We start from the raw sequence: 19,277 nt of genomic DNA, 5'->3' as shown, positions 1-19,277 counted from the left end.
TCTCAGCAGCTGATCAGAACATTTCCCCCTCTTTTCATGTCTCAGCATTAGTTTCCCCCTGCAGAGTTTTTTGCATTTGTGTATAACTCAGGGTTCTTCTGGATCTGCCCATGTCTCTTACGTTTGCATAGTTGGTGTAGTTCTGGCAATTTATGCAGAAGCCTCAGTAATATATAGATATGGAACATCCAGGTTCAGAGCAATATGCCCTAAGTACTGGCTGCTCAGATGTAAATATGGACGAGCCATTTTTTCCCCCAGACTTGCTCGCTGCTTCCTGGAGACATCAGATTGATTGGCGATTGTGGGAAGCAGGATGCTAGATTAAGTTTAGAGCTGATCCCTTGAGGCTGCTTTTCTTTGTTAATGGCATGAGGAGCTGCATCACACAGTTGCTTAGCCTTTCGTTTTTTGAGCTTTATGCCCCATTGAAGGCAATGTTCCCTAAGGTAGGCTGGTACTGGAAATGTAACTCCTCCATTATAAACCTTCCTCATTGCCTTGTTCTTGCTTTTCCTCCAGGTGCAGCTCACTCTGCTGACTGCCATCGTGAAGCTGTTTTTGAAGAAGCCGTCTGAAACACAGGAACTGGTCCAGCAAGTGCTGAGTCTTGCTACACAGGTAAGGCACAGAACCCGGTTCAGCTACACTTCCTGTGCTGAAAAGTGTTAGCATCATCGTTACACTCTCAAAAGGTCCTCCCAAGGCTTGGTTATTTATATTGTCTGCAGTGATGTTGGAACCACTGTAGCACATTCCCTTTCCATCCAGTTGCTGGTAACGTTTGAATAATACCAACCTGGAATGGTCAGCAGTGTGTGGCTACTTTCCATGCCAGTGTCTGTCCTGCAGATTAAGGAGCGCCTATTAAAAAAAAGAAAGAAACGCTAGGGCTAATGGATGCTGGTGTAGATAGTTTTAAAAGGGGACTAAATAAATTAGTTGGAAGTGTGTCTGTGAGCCACTATAGACTGGGATGTCTGGATGGAGCCTCTACATTTTTTAAGGGCAAGCAGGGCACCTCTGATTACTAATGGACAACAGCAGGGAAAGTTGACCGCCTTTCTGCTGTCCACAGAAAGCCATGGAATGGCCAGCATTTGGTAATCAGAGGTGGTATTTCATTCCCGGTTCTCACAGTTAACAACACCGTATCTACTTCTTGCTTTGGGGGGAAAAGCCTGTTATGCGGCTGACGGTCACATTCTGCCATAGCAAAGATTCTGTAAGTTGTTTCTTTGTTGCTTGTGTAGTACCAGCATTAAACACAGGGAGATCACCAGTCTTACGTGCAGGGATGCTACATAGAGAGTTGCATGGCTTTATCAAAAACACTTCTCAGAGAAGGAAGGCTACTTAGATAGTCAATTCGAGGTGCTAGTAGTTTCCTATAAAGCCCTTCATGGCATGGGGCCAGGTTATTTGAGGGACCGCCTCTCCCTGATTGTGTCTCCCCGTCCAGTCAAATCCAGCAGGAGAGGCATGCTACAAGTCCCAACTATTAAAGAGCTCCATCTGGCAGGACTTAGGATGAGACCCTTTTCTGTTGTGGCATCTGCTCTCTGGAACATCATACCCCCAGAGATTAGAATAACCTGGCCCAGTTGGCCTTTCATAGGCCTTGAAGACGTTCCTGTGTCACTGGGCATGGGGGTTGGAACATGAGGCAGAGCCTGTGAGATGGTTATGGGGATAGGTTTGTGGGATGGAGAACCTGTGGCCCTTCAGATATTGCTGAATGGCAGTTTTCAGCAGCCCAGCTAATGGTGAGTAATATTGAGAGTCATAATTCAGTGACATCCAAAGGGCCAGAAATCCCCCATGTCTGTGTTAAGCCATATTAAAAAATCTGAAGTTTAAAAAACTACAGAGCTCCAGAACATATCAGGGAGACCTAATTTATATGTGAAGAATCCAAAATGGAAAGTGCAGTATACCTCTACAGGTTTCAGGAACCATTTTAAAATGTATCCTCCTTGATAGTATGACATATATTGAAATCCTAACAACTTCACACTGACAGGTCCTAAAATCACAACCCAAGGGGCCATCTGTGCTTTCCTACCATTGTGTACTCATGTGATGGTATGGCTTTAAAACTCCATCAGAGAATACAGATCTCCAAAACTAAACAATGACCAAAGCAGACCAAAAACAACATTTTGCAATTAAGTTTACATGGGTTGTCATAGCTCAACTGACTGAGTCAGAGCATATCCAGAAAAAAAAACTTAACTTTGTGCTCCAGCTGTGTGTGTATGTGTGTGTATAAAATAGACAAGGACCAGAAGACAGTGGTGGTGATAGATGTAGTGGTGCCAAGTGACAGCAACATCAGGAAGAATGAGTATGAGAAGCTGGAGAAGTACCAGGGCCTGAAGGAGGAACTGGAGAGGATGTGGAAAGTGAAGGCCAAAGTGGTCTCAGTGGTGGTAGGAGCACTCAGGGCTGTGACTGCTAAGCTGGGAGAGTGGCTCCAACAGATCACAGGAGCAGCATCTGAGCTCTCTGTCCAGAACAGCGCAGTGCTAGGTACAGCTAAGATCCTGCTCAGAACTCTCAAACTCCCAGCTCTCTGATAGAGAGGACCCCAAGGTTGAGGAAGACACACACCACCCATAGGGGTGAGAAGGGAATTATTAAATAGTTGTACCACTTCAGTCCAAGAGAGTTCTAAGCCAGCACCCCAGTCAAACAGGGAGTAGCCATTTTCTCTGTCTTTCCAACTGCTCCCAAGGAGTCTGGAAAGATGGCACTTTCTTGTGTTTTCTTCCCCAGAACAATAAAGTAAAATTTGCAGTGGCCTCATCAGGTTCATGGTCGGAATCAAAGAGGGCTTACCCACGCACCCCTGCCCCTTCCGGTTACTCATCTATCACTTCCGTAGCCACAGGGGACAAAAAGTAAAACTGGCAGAGGTGAAGTACCTAAAGAAGCCCCCTTTTGTGGACTGTTCTGGGATTTTGTCCTGGACAGGATCCTGTCAATTCCTCATCCCTATTTGAACAATACAACACAGGGATGCTGGGGCTAGAACTGGCTCCCTATATGCTGCCTCTACACCTCCACTCTTACGCTGACTAGTTTAACTGTTAACATCACACACTAATCATGCCCCCTGCACTTGACCCACTTAAGCACAATTGTTCAAACAGAACCAAGGTGAGGGGTGCTGAACTCACGTCAGACAACGTTGTTGAAACTTGTAAAACATTGAGTTTTTTAAAAGAAGAACTCTCAGCCTGCAAAAAAGCAAACTTTAAACATTTATTTGGGAGTGCAAATAGTCTTGCAAATTGTTGTTCTTTAAAGCAGGGGGTTCAAACATTTTCAGGCTACAGAACCTGCAAGTTTTAAAAAAATCCCCAGAATCCTTGATCAAGAGGCAAAGCTCTAATGATAAAAAAAAATGGCTTCATTCAAGCAAACTTTTTTTCCCCCTTAGTTCCTCATGGAACTCTATTGAGTTCTGGGGGAACCCTGGGGTTCCATGGAACACAGTTTGAAAAAAACTGATTTAAAATGCTATAGATAGGACTATCACTGAAAAGACCCATTCTGGGGTACCCAATCTTGCATAATCTTATTAAGTCTCAGATATGTGAGGAATGTTCATGATTTTTCTATGGAGAGTATGAAATATCCAAAGGCCCTACCTTTGACCTTTGGCTCCTATGCATTCTTTTCCCCTTCACCCTCTCTATTCCTATGTCAAAGTTTGCTCCAAATCACTATCCATTAACAGAAAATCTTTTTCTGCCTCAGGATTCTGACAACCCAGATCTGCGTGACCGTGGCTACATTTACTGGCGACTCCTCTCCACAGACCCCGTCACTGCCAAGGAGGTGGTTTTGTCAGAGAAGCCCCTGATCTCTGAAGAGACCGACTTGATTGAGCCCACTCTGCTGGATGAGCTCATTTGCCACATTGGTTCGTTGGCTTCGGTGTACCACAAACCACCCAATGCCTTTGTGGAGGGCAGCCATGGAATCCATCGCAAGCACCTGCCCATCCATCACGGAAGGTAAGAGAGGCAGAATGGCCTTGTGTATTAGTTGCTTTGGAAAGGTCCATGTATATAAATATTGCCCTGTCCTGATGTCCTTAAAAATTTATGTGGCCAGTTTGTAATACAAAATTTAAAAACAGGCTCAAAATTAACCTGAAAATAGAAACAGTATTGCATATGGGGAAAGGCCATAAGCAGTCTCATAATTTACTGTTTATCTTGCCAGAAAATTTGAGAAAAACAGGACACGTTGTCTGAAACAGGGTTGAGGAACTCGTCTGCTAGATAATGTTGAACTCCTAAGCAATGGTGAAGGATCCTGGGAGCTGTAGTTTAGCAACACCTGGAAGGCCACAAGTTCCCTTGCCTGCTTTGGGTGAATGTTCTTTCCAAGCCATTTGGCAGGATATTAATTCCACAGTTGCCCCTGTTCTTTCACAATGACTAAATGGTCCTATTTTAATTTTTCAGTTTGTTATTTAATTGAGAGGGACGCAGTGGCGCTGCGGGTTAAACCGCTGAGCTGCCGATCGGAAGTTCGGCGGTTCGAAACCGCGCGGCGGGGTGAGCTCCTGTTGCTAGTCCCAGCTCCTGCTCACCTAGCAGTTCGAAAACATGCAAATGTGAGTAGATCAATAGGTACCGCTTTGGCGGGAAGGTAACGGCATTCCATGTCGTCATGCTGGCCACATGACCCGGAAGTGTCTACGGACAACGCCGGCTCTAAGGCTTAGAAACGGAGATGAGCACCACCCCCTAGAGTCGGACACGACTGGACTTTACGTCAAGGGAAACCTTTACCTTTACCTTATTTAATTTTGGATTTTGTTTGTACAGTGTTTTATTCTGTATTTCAGTAGCCTTATAGATTGGGTAGGTATTTATGGAATGCAACTTTTAAACAAATAACAGTTGTTCACCATCAAACTATTTTACAGCTCACACACCTCTCACAAGAGCAATTTTTACAAGAATACTTGCACTGCAAAGTCCGTGTAGAGCCGCTTGCTTGAGAAAGTTTTTGGTGTTGCTCTCTTCCTTGACAGTGAAGCCAAATGACCTTTTCTTTCCCACCCACCCCTCTTCAGTACTGATGCAGGAGACAGCCCTGTGGGAACCATGGCTGCTACAAACCTGGAGCAACCTCAGGTGATTCCATCCCAGGGAGATCTCCTGGGTGACCTCTTGAACCTTGATCTGGGGCCTCCAGTGAATGTGCCCCAAGTGTCTTCCATGCAAATGGGTGCTGTGGATCTTCTAGGAGGCGGACTTGATAGCCTGGTGAGTAAGCATTATTTTTGCCAAGCTAAAATTTTTAGTGTGATATACATGAATTGCTTAGCTCTGTAGTGTCAAAATATAGGCTGCTGGCAGCCTTATTTTCCTTTATGCTAAGGAAGAGCTGAGATCTTGGACTTGGGTAGCTACCACTTGGAGGAGGCAGAGATGTTTGGCTTCTTTCTGCTCCTTTTCAGCCTTACGGACTACAAGTTACCAAGTTTACTGCCTCCTTTACTTGCTTATTTGGGGTATTGCTGGTAATCACAGGTAGGATAAGACAAAATTAAGCAACACTGTGGAAAATGTTGGTAGTGCATTGTTAAGAGGTTTATGGCCTGATCCCTGTAAGCAGGCAGAAACATGGAGTATGGCTGTGTCGTGTTTGTGTTTGTTTACTAGAGGTTAGCAGAGAAAGGATAAGGAAAAACCTTCTCAAAACCGCCCAGAGTCCTCCGATGGGAGGAGATGGGTGGGGATAAATTAGATTAAATAAATAAATAAATAAATAAAAATAAAAAGATGCTCCTGAATTTTAGCATTAGGTAGATGTTTCCTACAATATCTAGCACCACCCTTGGCATCTAGGGTCTCGTAGTTAATTTGTCAGTTCCTTATCATAAAGGATTGTAACAAAGGCTGTTATTTTGCATGACAGCAGGGAAGAGCAAGCATGGGATCATCCTTATTCCATAAGAACAATGCTAGGGTACACTATATACACATTACGCTAACCATAACATGGTTTGTTTATTGTGCATTAGCTCATGGCCAAACCAATTCCAAGGAAGAAATCATAGTTTATGAACCAAAATTGATAGATTAGCCCATAATGCTAAGCTTGGAACAAATACCTCACACCTCTATCATGAGAGCCATTTCTTTACTAGAGAAAATCTTGTAACATTACCCAGGTATGCTGGGTAATGTTACAAAATATAGTCTTGTCCCTGTTCTTGGTATATTGGACCATGATGGTTGGATGACATGAGAAATCATTATTGTGGAGACAGACTCTGGCTGTGACATGTAAATTAAATTATTGTAATTTATGACCCTACATTAGTTTTTGCATGTGATACATTGGTACCTTCTGTAAAACGCATTGAGAATATCTCAGATTTATAAAGCAGAATTCTGGGAGTTGAAGTCCACACATCTTAAAGTTGCCAAGGTTGAGAAACACTGATCTAGGGAGTATCAATATTATACAGACAGACAGAATCTGGCTCTCTTTTTCTGGATTTATTTTATGTAAAATCTTCCAACAGTTAAACTGGTGGTATTATCAAAGCAGCTTGTAGCCATTAGAACGTTATTAAAAATGACTTTGAGATTATCCCCACCTTCTAATGCTACAAAAAGAAGCTTCGTTTCCAACATGGCTTTCATTCACAGGGCACGGATGTTTTTTTTTTTCCTAAAGTAGGATGCACTCCCCTCCTTTTTTCTGGCTCCTTCCTTTTGGGACATTGGAACCGGGTGTAACTGGAGATAGTGACATTGGTAGGTTGCATTTGTGTGACAAGTGAGTATATGCATAGTTTCTTTGGGTGAGAGGTAATACTGTAGTTGGCTCTGGGTTCACACTCCAAAGAGTGACTAGAGAACCTAAACCAGGCTTATCCAACCTGATTCCTTCTAGATGTCTTTAACTTGAACTCCTAGACAGGGATGTTGAACACAGATGTGATTTTGTATTGCTTTCCTCAACTTTCATAAGATGGGTTTGAAGGGAAGGTGGCCTTCAAAATTCCCTCTGCTTCTAACTCAGTCTACCTATGAATTGTGATTCATAGTAAGTAAATCCAGGCTATCTCATGGAGTTTGGGTGTGTTTGAATTTCTGCTATATGTCCTCCAGAGGTGACTGGAGGATACAGTGCCCTGCAGGTACGATGTCTGTCTTTTTGTCTTCTACTTGCCCCTTGTCCATTCAACAAAACACTCCACAGTACATCTGTGAGGATTTGGAGGGCCATCTTATGGTGTGCTTCCATGATACATTGAGGCCAGAGATGTTGGGTTAGTGGAAAGAGATGAAGATGCATTCAGGGTAACACCCGAATTTTCAGGGCAAGATAATAATAAAATCAATGGCTTAATACATGGAGGATTCTTTAAGTATGGAGAAACCCACTGTTCCACCAGTTGGCTTTGTCCTGGACACAAGATAGGTGATTGGTACTTCTCAGTATTGGACAGAGAACATAATGACCTGCAATTCCCAGCCTTCCTTCCCACTGCAGAAAATGGTAATCAGTCCCCTCCCACCACCACTAGGCAACCTGAGCTTGTTGTCTGTGCATTTTCAAACTTTTTTTTTTTTTTTTTGCAACCTTGAGGCCTAGGAATTTGTGTGTATGTTAAGTAAAATATGAGATTTCCAAGAAGTTGATATGCATTACCTAGTTTTATGATCTGGACCTTCCTGCATAGGTGTAGCAGTTCACAATGATGCTTGGATCCCCAAATTTAGCAAGCAGGCTTCAGTCTCAAGTCCACTGTGTATGTGTGGTATTGTGTGCTCTCCAGATACTGTCTCAAACTCTGCAGCAAGGCATTTCTGGGTAACCCTTAGCTCTCCAGTAAAATCCAGCTGCTTCTTAGGAAGTGAATTAAGGCTTCTCAGTCCGCTTCCTACTGCATGGGGCCTCCATGCTCCAGAGATTGTTAAGACCTTGAACAACATAGCCTCGGCAGTATCTGTGGTTCAGCTCCTCTTGGCTTCTCAGTGCCAGGACTCAGATGCTCCATATCTTTCATGTAATAATGCGAGATGTTGGCAGCCCCATAGCAAAGCTTGGCTCCCTTTTATATGGGTTTTCAGTGGAAACTAAGTCCATAAGGTTTCAGCAGATTCTTGGAATTAAGCCTCATAACATGGAGAAGGATCTGTTCTCATCGGAATGAACTCTCAGGGTAGCTGGTCCTCAGCCACAGCCCTTCTGTAGTGGCAGCAGAGCCAATAACTGCCAGTCAAAAGAGCTCAGGAAGGGGGATGCTAGTGAGAGTTTACAGCTTTGCATTTGCCAAGGTATCTGCAGTCTTCCCGGTGTCATATCTAGTAGCTGCCACCACATCCATTGTGAGAGTTTTTGAGGCCCATGTTCTTTCATAGCTGACAAAAGCTAATGCTTCAGACAACAAATTTAATGCTCTTCTATATATCGCCTTCTAGACCACAGTATGTTGGGGCAAACGTTTCTATTCCAGCTTGAATTCTTAATGTGCTAGCTTTCATATGTAGGGCTATAATTGGTTTTGTTCAGGGTGAACATTCAGTCATACAGGCTTTTACTTGCAGTTTGAAGTGGGTAAACTTCAAATCAAAGCTTGCCAGCGTGTCTGGCTTTTGTGAGAAAGGGGTTTTGGAGTGTCTCAGTAGCTGGAAATAGCTTAAGGGCAGTTTAAGCTAAAAGGAATCTGAATCCTCTACAAAGGAAGGAGCTTAGTCTTACAGTCCAAAGTAGAATCTGCAGCCTACTAGATGTGACAGATTCATAGCTCCTAGCAGCTTCAGCCAACACAGCTAATAGGGGTTGTAGGAGTCATGGTTCAGCACCCTCCTGGAGGTCTGCATATTTCATCACTTCTGATTTATCCAACTAGCCACCTATGTACCATTTTGTTCACAATGGTACCAAGTTCACTCTATTAGTTGTGGAGTGGAGCAAAGCTCCCTGCCTTGCTCATAAAAGATTCAGCCCTGTCTCTCAAATCCACCAATCATTGTTCCCACCCAAGGAACAATACAAGTAAAAAGATCAGAAATCTGGGATTGGACAGAGCTATAATATTCCAATTTATTTTGCAAACTTCAAATAAATCTACTTCTTATCATCTTTCTCTCTGTTCCAGGCTTGTTTTCTGTGTTTACCTTATTTGGGTACCGGAGTTTTAGGTATCATCAATTTAATTTAGTCCGGGGCCTTTCCAAACGGCAGGGGCGGGGGAGTCATATGTGTAATTTAGGACAACATTGTGGTTCTGTGGGGATGCACTGCTGAGAATAATATTAGATAGAGATGTCAAAATGTCAATTTTTAATTTGAAACAGCTTTAGTGATCTGTTTGGAAAGCTGCAGGTGAAATTTCGATGCTAAAAAGAAAGCTGTTGACTTAGATCACTAAAAAGAAAATATCAGCACCTTGCTTCTTCTCCTTGCATAGTAAAATAGGAATAAATCCTGTGAAATAATTAAAACGTAAAACCAGGAATTGAAATCCAAAGGGCTGAGGATGACTTGGATGTGGAGCAGGGGAGGGAAGATTGCCTCCTTTTCCTGTTCAGCTAAAACAGTAGAGACAGCCCCAGTAAAGCATTTCTGGCCCCCAGCCTGAGAATTTAAGCAGTTGGGTATTTTTTTAATTTTGCTTTTTGGAATTAAGCAGGAGGTCATTTCTGCTCTTATCACCCCTACCACATCTGCCTCAAATCATCATTTGAGGGGCTGATTTCAGCCTGGCTTTTTAATTTTTTTCTGGGTTTTAAATTTTTTTTGAGCTTTAAGGATAGAATTGGGAGTGGAAGACTTTGGGGATTCAAAGAATTCCCATTCTTGAAATCAGACCTAAAATGGTGATTTCAGGCCATTTTTAAGGTTTTTTGAGGAGCAACTGCCATTTCTCACCCTATGGTCCCACAAAACATATGTAAAGGCTGAAAAACTCAATCAAGCCTTTTCTAATAATGTTACCACATCACTGGATGGCCTCCTGTGGCCTTCTGAAGACTTTGGAGCCTTACTTAAGGCTCCTGATCCCCCACACATTGGCCACCCATGAGTTATAAAGCCTCCACTGGATCAAATACCTTTTAATCAGTGGAGGCACATGACTGGGAACCATCATTAAGATGCCATGCACAACTGCAGTATTTTATGAAGGTTATAGACTGCAAGGTGACCACATCATGCATTGTGGAGGCAAATGGTTATTTTGGGAGTCAAGGCTGGATTGGGATGGTGAACAACCATATTTTAATCAGGACCCTGAGTATACATTGCATGTCACAAGGTTCCTGAGGTTAGTGGGAGCCAAACGTGTGGTGCTGCTGTATTGATCAAATGAAGAACTTTAGTGAATTCTAAGTTGCATGTAGACGGGGTCAAGAAAGAAGTGTGTGAGAAGAGAGGTTATCAATCTCTCAGACCAGAAGCATAATCTAAGCAATGCAGGGGCCAAGTTGGTAAGCAACAGGGGAGGGTCAGGAGCCTGTGAGGCCCTAAGAAGGCAGGAATTAATCCTGTCAGTCCTTACCAAGGAGACAAGTTGTAAGGAGCAAATTTGGAAGCCAGAACTTTATGATGAACTAGGATTGGCCTCGGAGGCCAGCAGACTAGGTACTAGGGCAGATGAATCATGTAGCCAGACAGCACCCTCAGTTGGGGGCTTAGTTTGATTTTTGCACACCCAAAAGTCTTCCTGCTACCTGCCCCCCATTGTAGGTGCTCATATTGCCCATTCTTTATTTTGTCGTGGACCTAAAAAGTACTCTAAATCATAAACGCACACAAACTCTTACTTGATTAAGATTGCAAAAGTCCTGGTCCAGGCTCCAGGCCACAGACTTGTCAACAACCTGGAGACGCTGGATTTCTCTCCCCCCTGTTACATCAGGTTCTGCAAATCCCAGGGGAGCAAGCATGTTTTTGTATCTAAAAGAGAAGGAGCGAGGAGGAAGTACAGGACCCTACGAGCCAAGAAACCTTGATTTGTATCTTTCAAGGTTGGCTTCCCAGCCGGTGGCTCTTTTAATGAGATAAACTTGGCAAAGGAGCTGATGAAAGCAGATAAAAACATCTGGCTCTATTATGTAGAATTATTCACAAGTTGTTTTGATGCTGCTTTATGTAAGAAGCTCACTTGCCAGCTGATGGGGGGACTGCTTCTCCCCCTTCCCACTTGACTGGGAAGCATTCCCCAGAGGATCAGAACCTCTCTGCCTCTTGCCTTGCCCAGAAGGAATCTGGCTTTCCTTACCTTGCTATGTCGTCCACGCTTGTTCCTGCCTGTAGCATAGCTGTAACGTGAAAGGGGGTAATAACCACCCGTGATTACTTCTGCAAAAGGTATTCAGTATTTTCCCACTCTAGTATTCAGGCTATTTCCCCACTCTAAAACTGCAGTATTCAGACTGACAGAGCGAGAGATCATCTGTTTTCCACCAAGCCACAACCATCGTCGCCCGAGCTTGAGTGATGTTGATTACAGAGTGCTGAAATTTTACACCAGGAGTCAACCGCCTTTTTCGTTCAGTGGGCACCATTACATAATTCTGCATGGTGTTGTGGGTGCTGGAAGCTACACATAGAATAAAACATTTTTAGTTTAAAAAATCAAGTAAAAAATTTAAGGTGGCCCAAATTTTACTACGTCTTGTGGAAAACACTTGTCTTGAAATATTCATCAGTGTTTTAATACTTCAGTTAATTCACTTAAGAATAAATGATTTCTTTGATAAAAATTGCAGATGGACATGGTCTACTGTTCTGCAGGTGCTGTGGCATCCACAGATGCCACATTACCAATTCCTGCCCATATCGGTGGCAAATCAAGTCCTGTTCAAAGGAAATATACTGTGTCAGCATGGCATATCAGAAGATGTCCTTATTTGCTCATATTTCAAAGGACAGCCGAGGCTCAGTGAAAGTAAACGCAGTCTTTGTAAAGTCACCCTCTCTGCAAAAGCAGCAGCAGAACAGATCTTTTCAGCCAACTACAGTAAATTGTCCCATTCCATTTTTCCACCTTTGACCGACAGTATTTGCCATTTTGTAGCTTTAAGCATAAAAATCACCAATAGCTTATTAGGAGCTTTCCACCACAGAGTCCAAAATAGATATTAAGGCTAGAAAATGGGTCTGTAATAACACTGCAAGAGAGCACACCCAACCCCGTGCGCCAAATATGAATTTAATCAATCTTTCAGACTTTTCATAATCTAAATCAGTGTTTCTCAACCTCGACAACTTTGAGATGTGTGGACATCAACTCCCAGAATTCCCCAGCCACAGATTGAGAAACACTGTTCTAAATCATAGCTGGGGTGTCATATTCATGCTAAAAAACAAGTCTAATTGGAGAAAATACTTCCAACTTTGCATGAAGAATAACCTGATGAACTGAGCTGATAAGCAAATCACCACTTGTTTATTTAAAAGCAGAGCAGAAGCTACTTATTGCCTAAAATGTGAAAATCCTGCCTCCTTGGTTTTGTCATAAGGATTATCAACTCAAAATTGAACGATCTGGCATATTGTCATACTTTTTGCGTTTAGCAACAAACAGGTACCTTTTGAGTGGTGAGAGTGCTTTTCATATCACAGCAGTCCTCTTTTCTACTTGGTTACAACGTTTCCTCCTTTGGCGGGAAAAGGTGTTAACGTTTTATTCTTTGGAGAAAAAGATATAAAGCTTTATTAGGGGGTGTGTATCTTCCAGCAAGCATCTATGAGTGAAGCTAAATACATTTTCTATGTCTGAGTGCTTGTGTTTGCTCTGTTGGGTAATTGTTCAGAGAGCTGCCAGAAATAGAAAATCACATGATCCTCATTCAAGCAACCCCCACTTTAGGGTGACAATGCTGTGCATATATGTCAGTTTATTTTTGGCCCAGCCTTTTGCTTTTGTGGACTCTTTGCTATCAGGACATCAATGGGCTGCTGAGGTTGGAGCACAGGAACGTAGGTGGACAGGCAGGGAATGGCAAGAGGCGGTTGCTGAAGCTGATCCACACAGGAAGGGTGGTGAGCAGGGATGGCATGTTCAGAATAGCTGTTCTTAGCCCACTGTGTTCCCCCATCTCCATATTGTCTGTGTCTTGCAAGCATGAGTAGACCTACAAAGGGAAACGAAGAGGACCACTGCTACTCGAGTTCTGACAAAAGCCCTGATCCACGTTAGGTCTGAGAAAAGTAACCATGACTGCTTGTGAGGTGCCTTTCTCTAGGAACAGTGGGGTCTGGGCTGAGGGCAGTTGGCCTTTTAAAATTGTAGAATTGGAGATGAAAGCAGGTTCCCAAGTCCAAGTCTATCCAGGTCATAACTGCTGCATTCTGCTGCTGCCCACAAGACTGTGGTGTGTATTCCTGTGCTTTCAACTAAATCCCACTTCCCTGCCTGTGGAGTTTGGGGGTTTCAAATCTGTGGATCTCTCTGTCTTTGCTGGGTCAGTATTCTCTCTGGGCAAACAGATGGGGGACAAGTGGTGTGCCAGGCCTTTTCGGGAACCACATGATCTTTATTTCTTGGCACCTGACGGCTGTAATGAACTCTCCCTCTCCCCCTTCTTTTCTCTTCCTTTTCTTTCCCTCTCTCCCTTTCTCTCCTCTTTTCTTTCTTGCAGCTTGGCAGTGACCTTGGCGGGGGAATTGGAGGCAGCCCAGCAGTAAGTGCCCTCCGTTCATTTTTTTTTCTTTCCAGTTCTGATTGAAAAAATACTACTTATTTGTTGAATTTATATCCCATCTTTCCTTCAGGAATTCATGTTGGCACACATGGTACTGTCTCCTTCAATTTTACAGCAGCCCTGTGAAGTAGGCTGGGCTGAGACATTGTAAGCAGGCTTTAAGTTGGCCACTATTCTTCAGGATTAAGTGGGGATTTGAAAACAGGATCTCCCATTCTGCAACTTTAACCACTAAAACTCACAGGCTTTCATGCGTGGTCTTCTTTCCCTACCCATCCTTTTTAAATCTGTGCAGCTGAGATAGCCCAAGGTTAGAAGTGCTCAGTGCGTAGTTCTCTGGATTAAAGCAGCCAGCCATCTAAAACACTGAAATAGTGGAAGGAAAAGAAGTTTTGGTGGCAAGCTCAACTTGTAGAATAGTCAAGAATGGAAATTCTGTTGCCAGGGAGATCTGAGATTACAGTACATTTTTCCATGTGAGATAGATGTATCACTGCGTGCTTGTAGAAGAAAAAATGGAGAACCAAGGAAAACAAGCTGAAGGATTCCCAGACTTTGTGCAAGACACCAGAGCCATTATAAAAACCTGGTTTCTTTTTTACTTTTCTTAGAGGAAACACTTAGATCTTGGCCAACTGAGCCACATTCAAGGAGGGTCTAAAAGAAGGCCCAAGTTTGCCTGAGCATTCTCTGCCTCCTTCCAGTTTGAAAATCATTGCTTTTCCTTTAAAGAAAGTTGGCAGTTGAAGCACAGGCTTGGTCCCAGAGCTCCATAAACCTATAGATGGAAAGCATAAGGCTACCAGAGCCCCACCCTTTTCTGAGAAATTCCAGATAATTTAAAGTCACTGAATGAACTAGGGCTGGTCAGCTTATATTCCTGCTTTCCCGGAGTCATTTGCCCTGTGGATTACTATCATCCTTGGAGTGAAGAGTTCCAATTCTATTAAAATGGATTTGAGGGCCATGGGACCTCTTGGCTGATCAAAGTGTCCATTTCTGAAAGTGCCGGGATTGAGCCTATTTCACTGCATAGCTGTTGATTGCTTGGTTATGGCTGAGAATTCCTTATGGGAAGATCTCTCACCATTGCATGGTACAGTTCTTCATCTTTGACTGAATTACAGTTTAGTTTAAATTAACTTTCTCGGCATGTGTGATGCGAAACCATAAGCTAAACACCTGACTGAGTTCACGGAATGCCCTAGCTAAAATGTGATTAACTGGCTCAGGGCTCAGGGTGTCAGGAAAGCCCAGCCACCCTGTAGTATAATAATCCCAAGTGTGTTATGTCATGGCAAGAATATGACCCCATATCTGCAGGAGGGCCAATCACCTGCAAAAGAGTACCTTCCCCAGACACCACCAAAAATGGCTGGGTCGTGAGATGTTCCAACTTCTGGGAGTCTTGCAGGTCCATTAAATATGCTTCTCTCTTCCTCTCCCCCGAAAAAGTGTTTTTGGCCTGACCCAACCCCAGGTCCCCCCTCCGTTCTTAGCCCATTTGCACCTCATCTTAAAAGGGCTGTAAATTATGCAGCACTGAAAGGATGACAGGCCCAAGGAAGAATGTGAGCAGAGAGTAAAGGGAAATAAGGCCTGCAAAAACAGCATCCTCTAAGAAAGAAGAACTATTTCTGTTGCCTTCCACAACTCAAAGATGAAGTTGGAGAGAAGCTGTGGATCAACAGCAGACTGCTAAATATTGAAAGTCCCATCCCTGGATTTTTCGCTAAGATATAGCATGGCTGGCAAATGCCTTTTTTGCCTGTGATCTTGATGAGTCGGTAAATTCCAGGAGTCAACAACTTCTTTAATGCAGCAGGCACCACCATGTAATTCTGCACAGTGTCACAGGCAAGGGGGGAAAAAAAATTTTTTTTTGAAGAAATATATGTAGTGACACCTCAGTGCAATGGACCAGTTGGGGGCCAGGAAATGTCAGTTACTCCCAAATGTCTTACATCACAAATTACGTAATTTGCAATGATTTGCATCCTTTGCAAATGATTCAGCACACTGCAAGGGACATAAAGTTATATGTATTTAATCGCTTTGTCTCCCCACAGCGTTATTTTTTGGGGGGTGGGGAGGATAGAAAACCTATTGCATCCATAGTCCCTAAGTGGGGATTCATTAAATCAAGGTTTTGCTGTGATTTAAAAATCAAATAGCTAAGATCTTGTGAGATCTAGTTTACTTTAAATTACATTCTTAAACACATATTTCATTTCTGGAGTCAGTAGGTACCATGTAAGAGCCACTACTACCTTGGAGTGGTCAGGCTACCTGGACCAATATTCTTCACCGTATCAGGCCAACTTGTCTGCTTGGGTGCTTCCAGTCACCTTTTTCTATTTTAGTCTAACAACTGCACAGCTGGATTTTTGCATGATGTTGCCCCTGCTTCCCTGGGTCCTTATAAGCAAGCTTTTTAAAATGTTGGAATATGCGTTCAAGAGGAAAAGGATGGAAATGAGTTTTGTGGGCATTGCTTCATGGTCCCCCAGCACAGGGCCGCAACAAGGATCTGTGTCAGCCGGGGCAAACAAGGATTCCATGCCCATTTTGGCACCCCCCCGGCACTCATTTTGGTGCCCCCTCCAGCGCAGCACCCGGGGCACATGCCCTGCTTGCCCCCCCCCCAGTTGTGGCCCTGCCCCAGCATGTCCTTGCCCTTCACTCTTCAGAGTCCTTTGGAGAAGATAGGTTGGCAGTTAGTGGCTGCTTCAATCACATAGTGATGGGTAGTGGAGGTGGGGATTAAAGCAGAGAGCACACTAGCGTGCAAATTTAGTACCCTTGATCATTCAGCAAAATGCTAGGAAAGAGTTTTAAAGAGTGTCCAATTTCACGGTTTGTTTAATGTAAGTGTCTGTTACCTATCACCTATTTAAATGTCTTCCCTAATTGCTTGCAGGTAGGGCAGACCTTCATCCCATCATCAGTCCCAGCAACTTTCGCTCCCTCACCTACCCCAGCTGCAGTCAGCAGTGGACTCAATGACCTCTTTGAACTCTCTTCCGGCATCGGCATGGCACCTGGTGGATACGTGGCTCCCAAATCGGTGTGTGTGAGGAAACGTAGCCAGATAGCTGTCTCCTTTTGCTAGTGTTGTCTCTTAGTTTGCTATAAGTACCATCATCAGTTAATTTTTTTCCATGCCTCTCTCTTGTGTTCCACACTGACTTTGTTTCTGGAAACATAAAGAACCACCCTGACTTTTGCTCTATTTGGCCCAATGAGCCTCTGAACCCATTACTGGAGAATGCAGATCTTATTTTATATATCTTGTTAAGTAAGTAAATAAGTATTTTATACTGCCCTAATTCTTAATGATTTAGTTCCAGATCTTCTACCTTTTCCTTGTCCCAAAGCTTTAGCTAGATCCTCAAACCACCCCTGAAACCTCTGTCAAATTGAATTGTTCAACGTGATATAAAATGAGTGTATTTTCTAAATGAATCAATGCTATTTCAGTCCCATATCCAAATAAATCCTGACTGAGAGGGATCCAGATAATCTGTTTCCTCCAGAGCTCATGACCACCTCCTCCACAACCTTCCCCCAAAAGAGAAGATTGGATGAAAATTGTCCCGTTCCACTGAGTCTAGGGAAAGCTTCTGGAGGAGGGGTGAATCTCTGTCTCTTTAAGAGATGATGGGAGAACCCCCACTGCTTCTTTAAGAATTCACCTTTAGAACCCAGCCCCACATCACCTCCCAGGAGGCTTTAGCCTGCTTCAGGTTTGGATTACACTATAATGGCTCTCTCTGAAAAGTTTTCATCAAATTCAGTTGGTACCACAGTGAAAAGTTTAAGTGAAACCAGGATGGTGGTTTTGTCTTTTGTTTTGTTATGGTTATAGAACATGCTGGCTGGGGAATTCTGAAAGCTGAAGTCCACACATCTTAAAGTTGCCAAGTTTGAAAAACACTGGTTTAGGGCATGGTATTATCCCCTTCTGTCACTGCCAGTTTGTTGTGAACTCTGTTCAGAGTGCTGTAATGGTTTTGGACAATTTGTTTACAAATTTTGTTGTAAACCACCCAGAGCTGCTCTTTGAATGAGATGGGTGGTGACTAAATTTGAAATATAAATAAAAATGAATAAATAAAATCTCCTCTCCAGCTTTTCTGTTTAAGTCAGCTGGAAAGGATCTACGCTATCATCTGAGATGCAATCATAATTATATACATTTATATACCAATATATAAAATCATTTGAAGTGGAAAGGCAGAAAAGACCACTCAGCCTTACTGTCTACCATGACCAAAAAAAAAAAAAATCTCACTGGAATTGTTCTGACCCTTTGTGAGCCCAGCTCTGCTTGCTGCTAACCACCATGCCTCCTCACTTCATAGGTCTGGTTGCCGGCTGTGAAAGCCAAAGGCCTGGAAATTTCTGGAACCTTCAGCCATCGGCAAGGACACATCTACATGGATATGAGTTTCACCAACAAGGCTCTTCAACACATGAGCGACTTTGCCATTCAGTTCAACAAGAACAGGTGAGGCCTTGGAGTCAGCTAAAAGCCCTTTGGTTGTAGGCTTTACCTTTCCTGGCTTCTGTGCTGAAAGTTACACATTCTTCCGTCTCTCTCCTCCCCACCCGTCCAGCTTTGGAGTCATCCCCAGCACCCCCCTGGCCATTCATACTCCTCTGATGCCAAACCAAAGCATTGATGTTTCCCTTCCGCTCAACACTTTGGGGCCAGTCATGAAAATGGAACCTCTCAACAATCTTCAGGTATGAACCCTGGGATTGGGGAGGGAGGGGAGAAGGTAATCAAAACTTTGGGGATTTGCATTTTGATAATGCAGAATTGTCGGGGAGAAGCAAAAGTGGCTGAGTATTCAAGGAACTGTTAGATCCTTTTCAAATGATTTGGTGGTGGGGGTTTTTTTTTCTTACAAAGCAAGAAGCTGTTGTTAGAACAAAACGATTTAGCATATTCAGTTCAGGCAATCAAAATAAAGGAGTTTTGTACATCACGTATAAATACTTTCTGGATTTCACTGTGGCAGTGATCGCTGTGTGAAATGGCTTTTAAAAGAATTAGATATTCTGACTGATTCCCCTAATTCTGAGTTAGAATTTTCTTAAAATATGTAATTTGTTGAAGACGCCCTGGTGGGCTGGTCCATGCATAATACTAAGGTATAAGAATTGGGTCTGCATATCATCTAAACCAAAAACAAACAGATTGTGTTATGGCTTAGCTTCCAAAATGGCTGGATTCTATGGGCAGATAGGGATTACATATCCTCCTGTGCAACTTCTCTGGAAACTGGTTTTTATTTATTTATTTATTCCATTTGTATGGCCGCCCACCTCAGCAAGTGACTCTGGGCGGTAAACGATCTTAAAAGAAATTACAAACAGATTGCCAGTTTGCTCTGTCCATCCCACATCTGTGCCCTAACTAAGCACCAGGCTCCTGAGTTGATTCTGGTAAATAATGGCTAACCATAGCTGGCCTTCTACACAGTGGTTTCTATTCCAGATATGTAGGCAAACTGTGACTCCCTGACTTCTTTTCCCCCTCCTGGCACTCCTCTAATCATCTTTGCATGG

At 43.3% G+C, this 19,277-nt stretch overlaps 1 protein-coding gene across 2 annotated transcripts in view; it reads left to right on the top strand.

Annotated features, from left to right (window-relative positions):
• Positions 1 to 19,277, top strand: part of AP2B1 (adaptor related protein complex 2 subunit beta 1) — a 97,613-nt gene that overhangs the window by 48,177 nt on the left and 30,159 nt on the right. The window contains exons 12-18 of one of the 2 annotated variants that reach the window (XM_063298365.1): positions 523 to 621; positions 3,766 to 4,025; positions 5,099 to 5,291; positions 13,638 to 13,679; positions 16,621 to 16,767; positions 18,065 to 18,210; positions 18,320 to 18,449. In XM_063298365.1, the coding sequence (XP_063154435.1) occupies positions 523 to 621; positions 3,766 to 4,025; positions 5,099 to 5,291; positions 13,638 to 13,679; positions 16,621 to 16,767; positions 18,065 to 18,210; positions 18,320 to 18,449 (1,017 nt within the window). Of the gene's footprint in view, positions 1 to 522; positions 622 to 3,765; positions 4,026 to 5,098; positions 5,296 to 13,637; positions 13,680 to 16,620; positions 16,768 to 18,064; positions 18,211 to 18,319; positions 18,450 to 19,277 lie in introns of both variants that reach the window. The other variant, XM_063298375.1, reaches the window with a different exon arrangement.

Source organism: Candoia aspera, chromosome 1, assembly GCF_035149785.1.
Source record: "Candoia aspera isolate rCanAsp1 chromosome 1, rCanAsp1.hap2, whole genome shotgun sequence".
NCBI classification, from domain to species: Eukaryota; Metazoa; Chordata; class Lepidosauria; order Squamata; family Boidae; genus Candoia; species Candoia aspera.
Note: the sequence above shows the minus strand (reverse complement) of the source record. Positions and strands in the feature narration are given on the sequence as shown.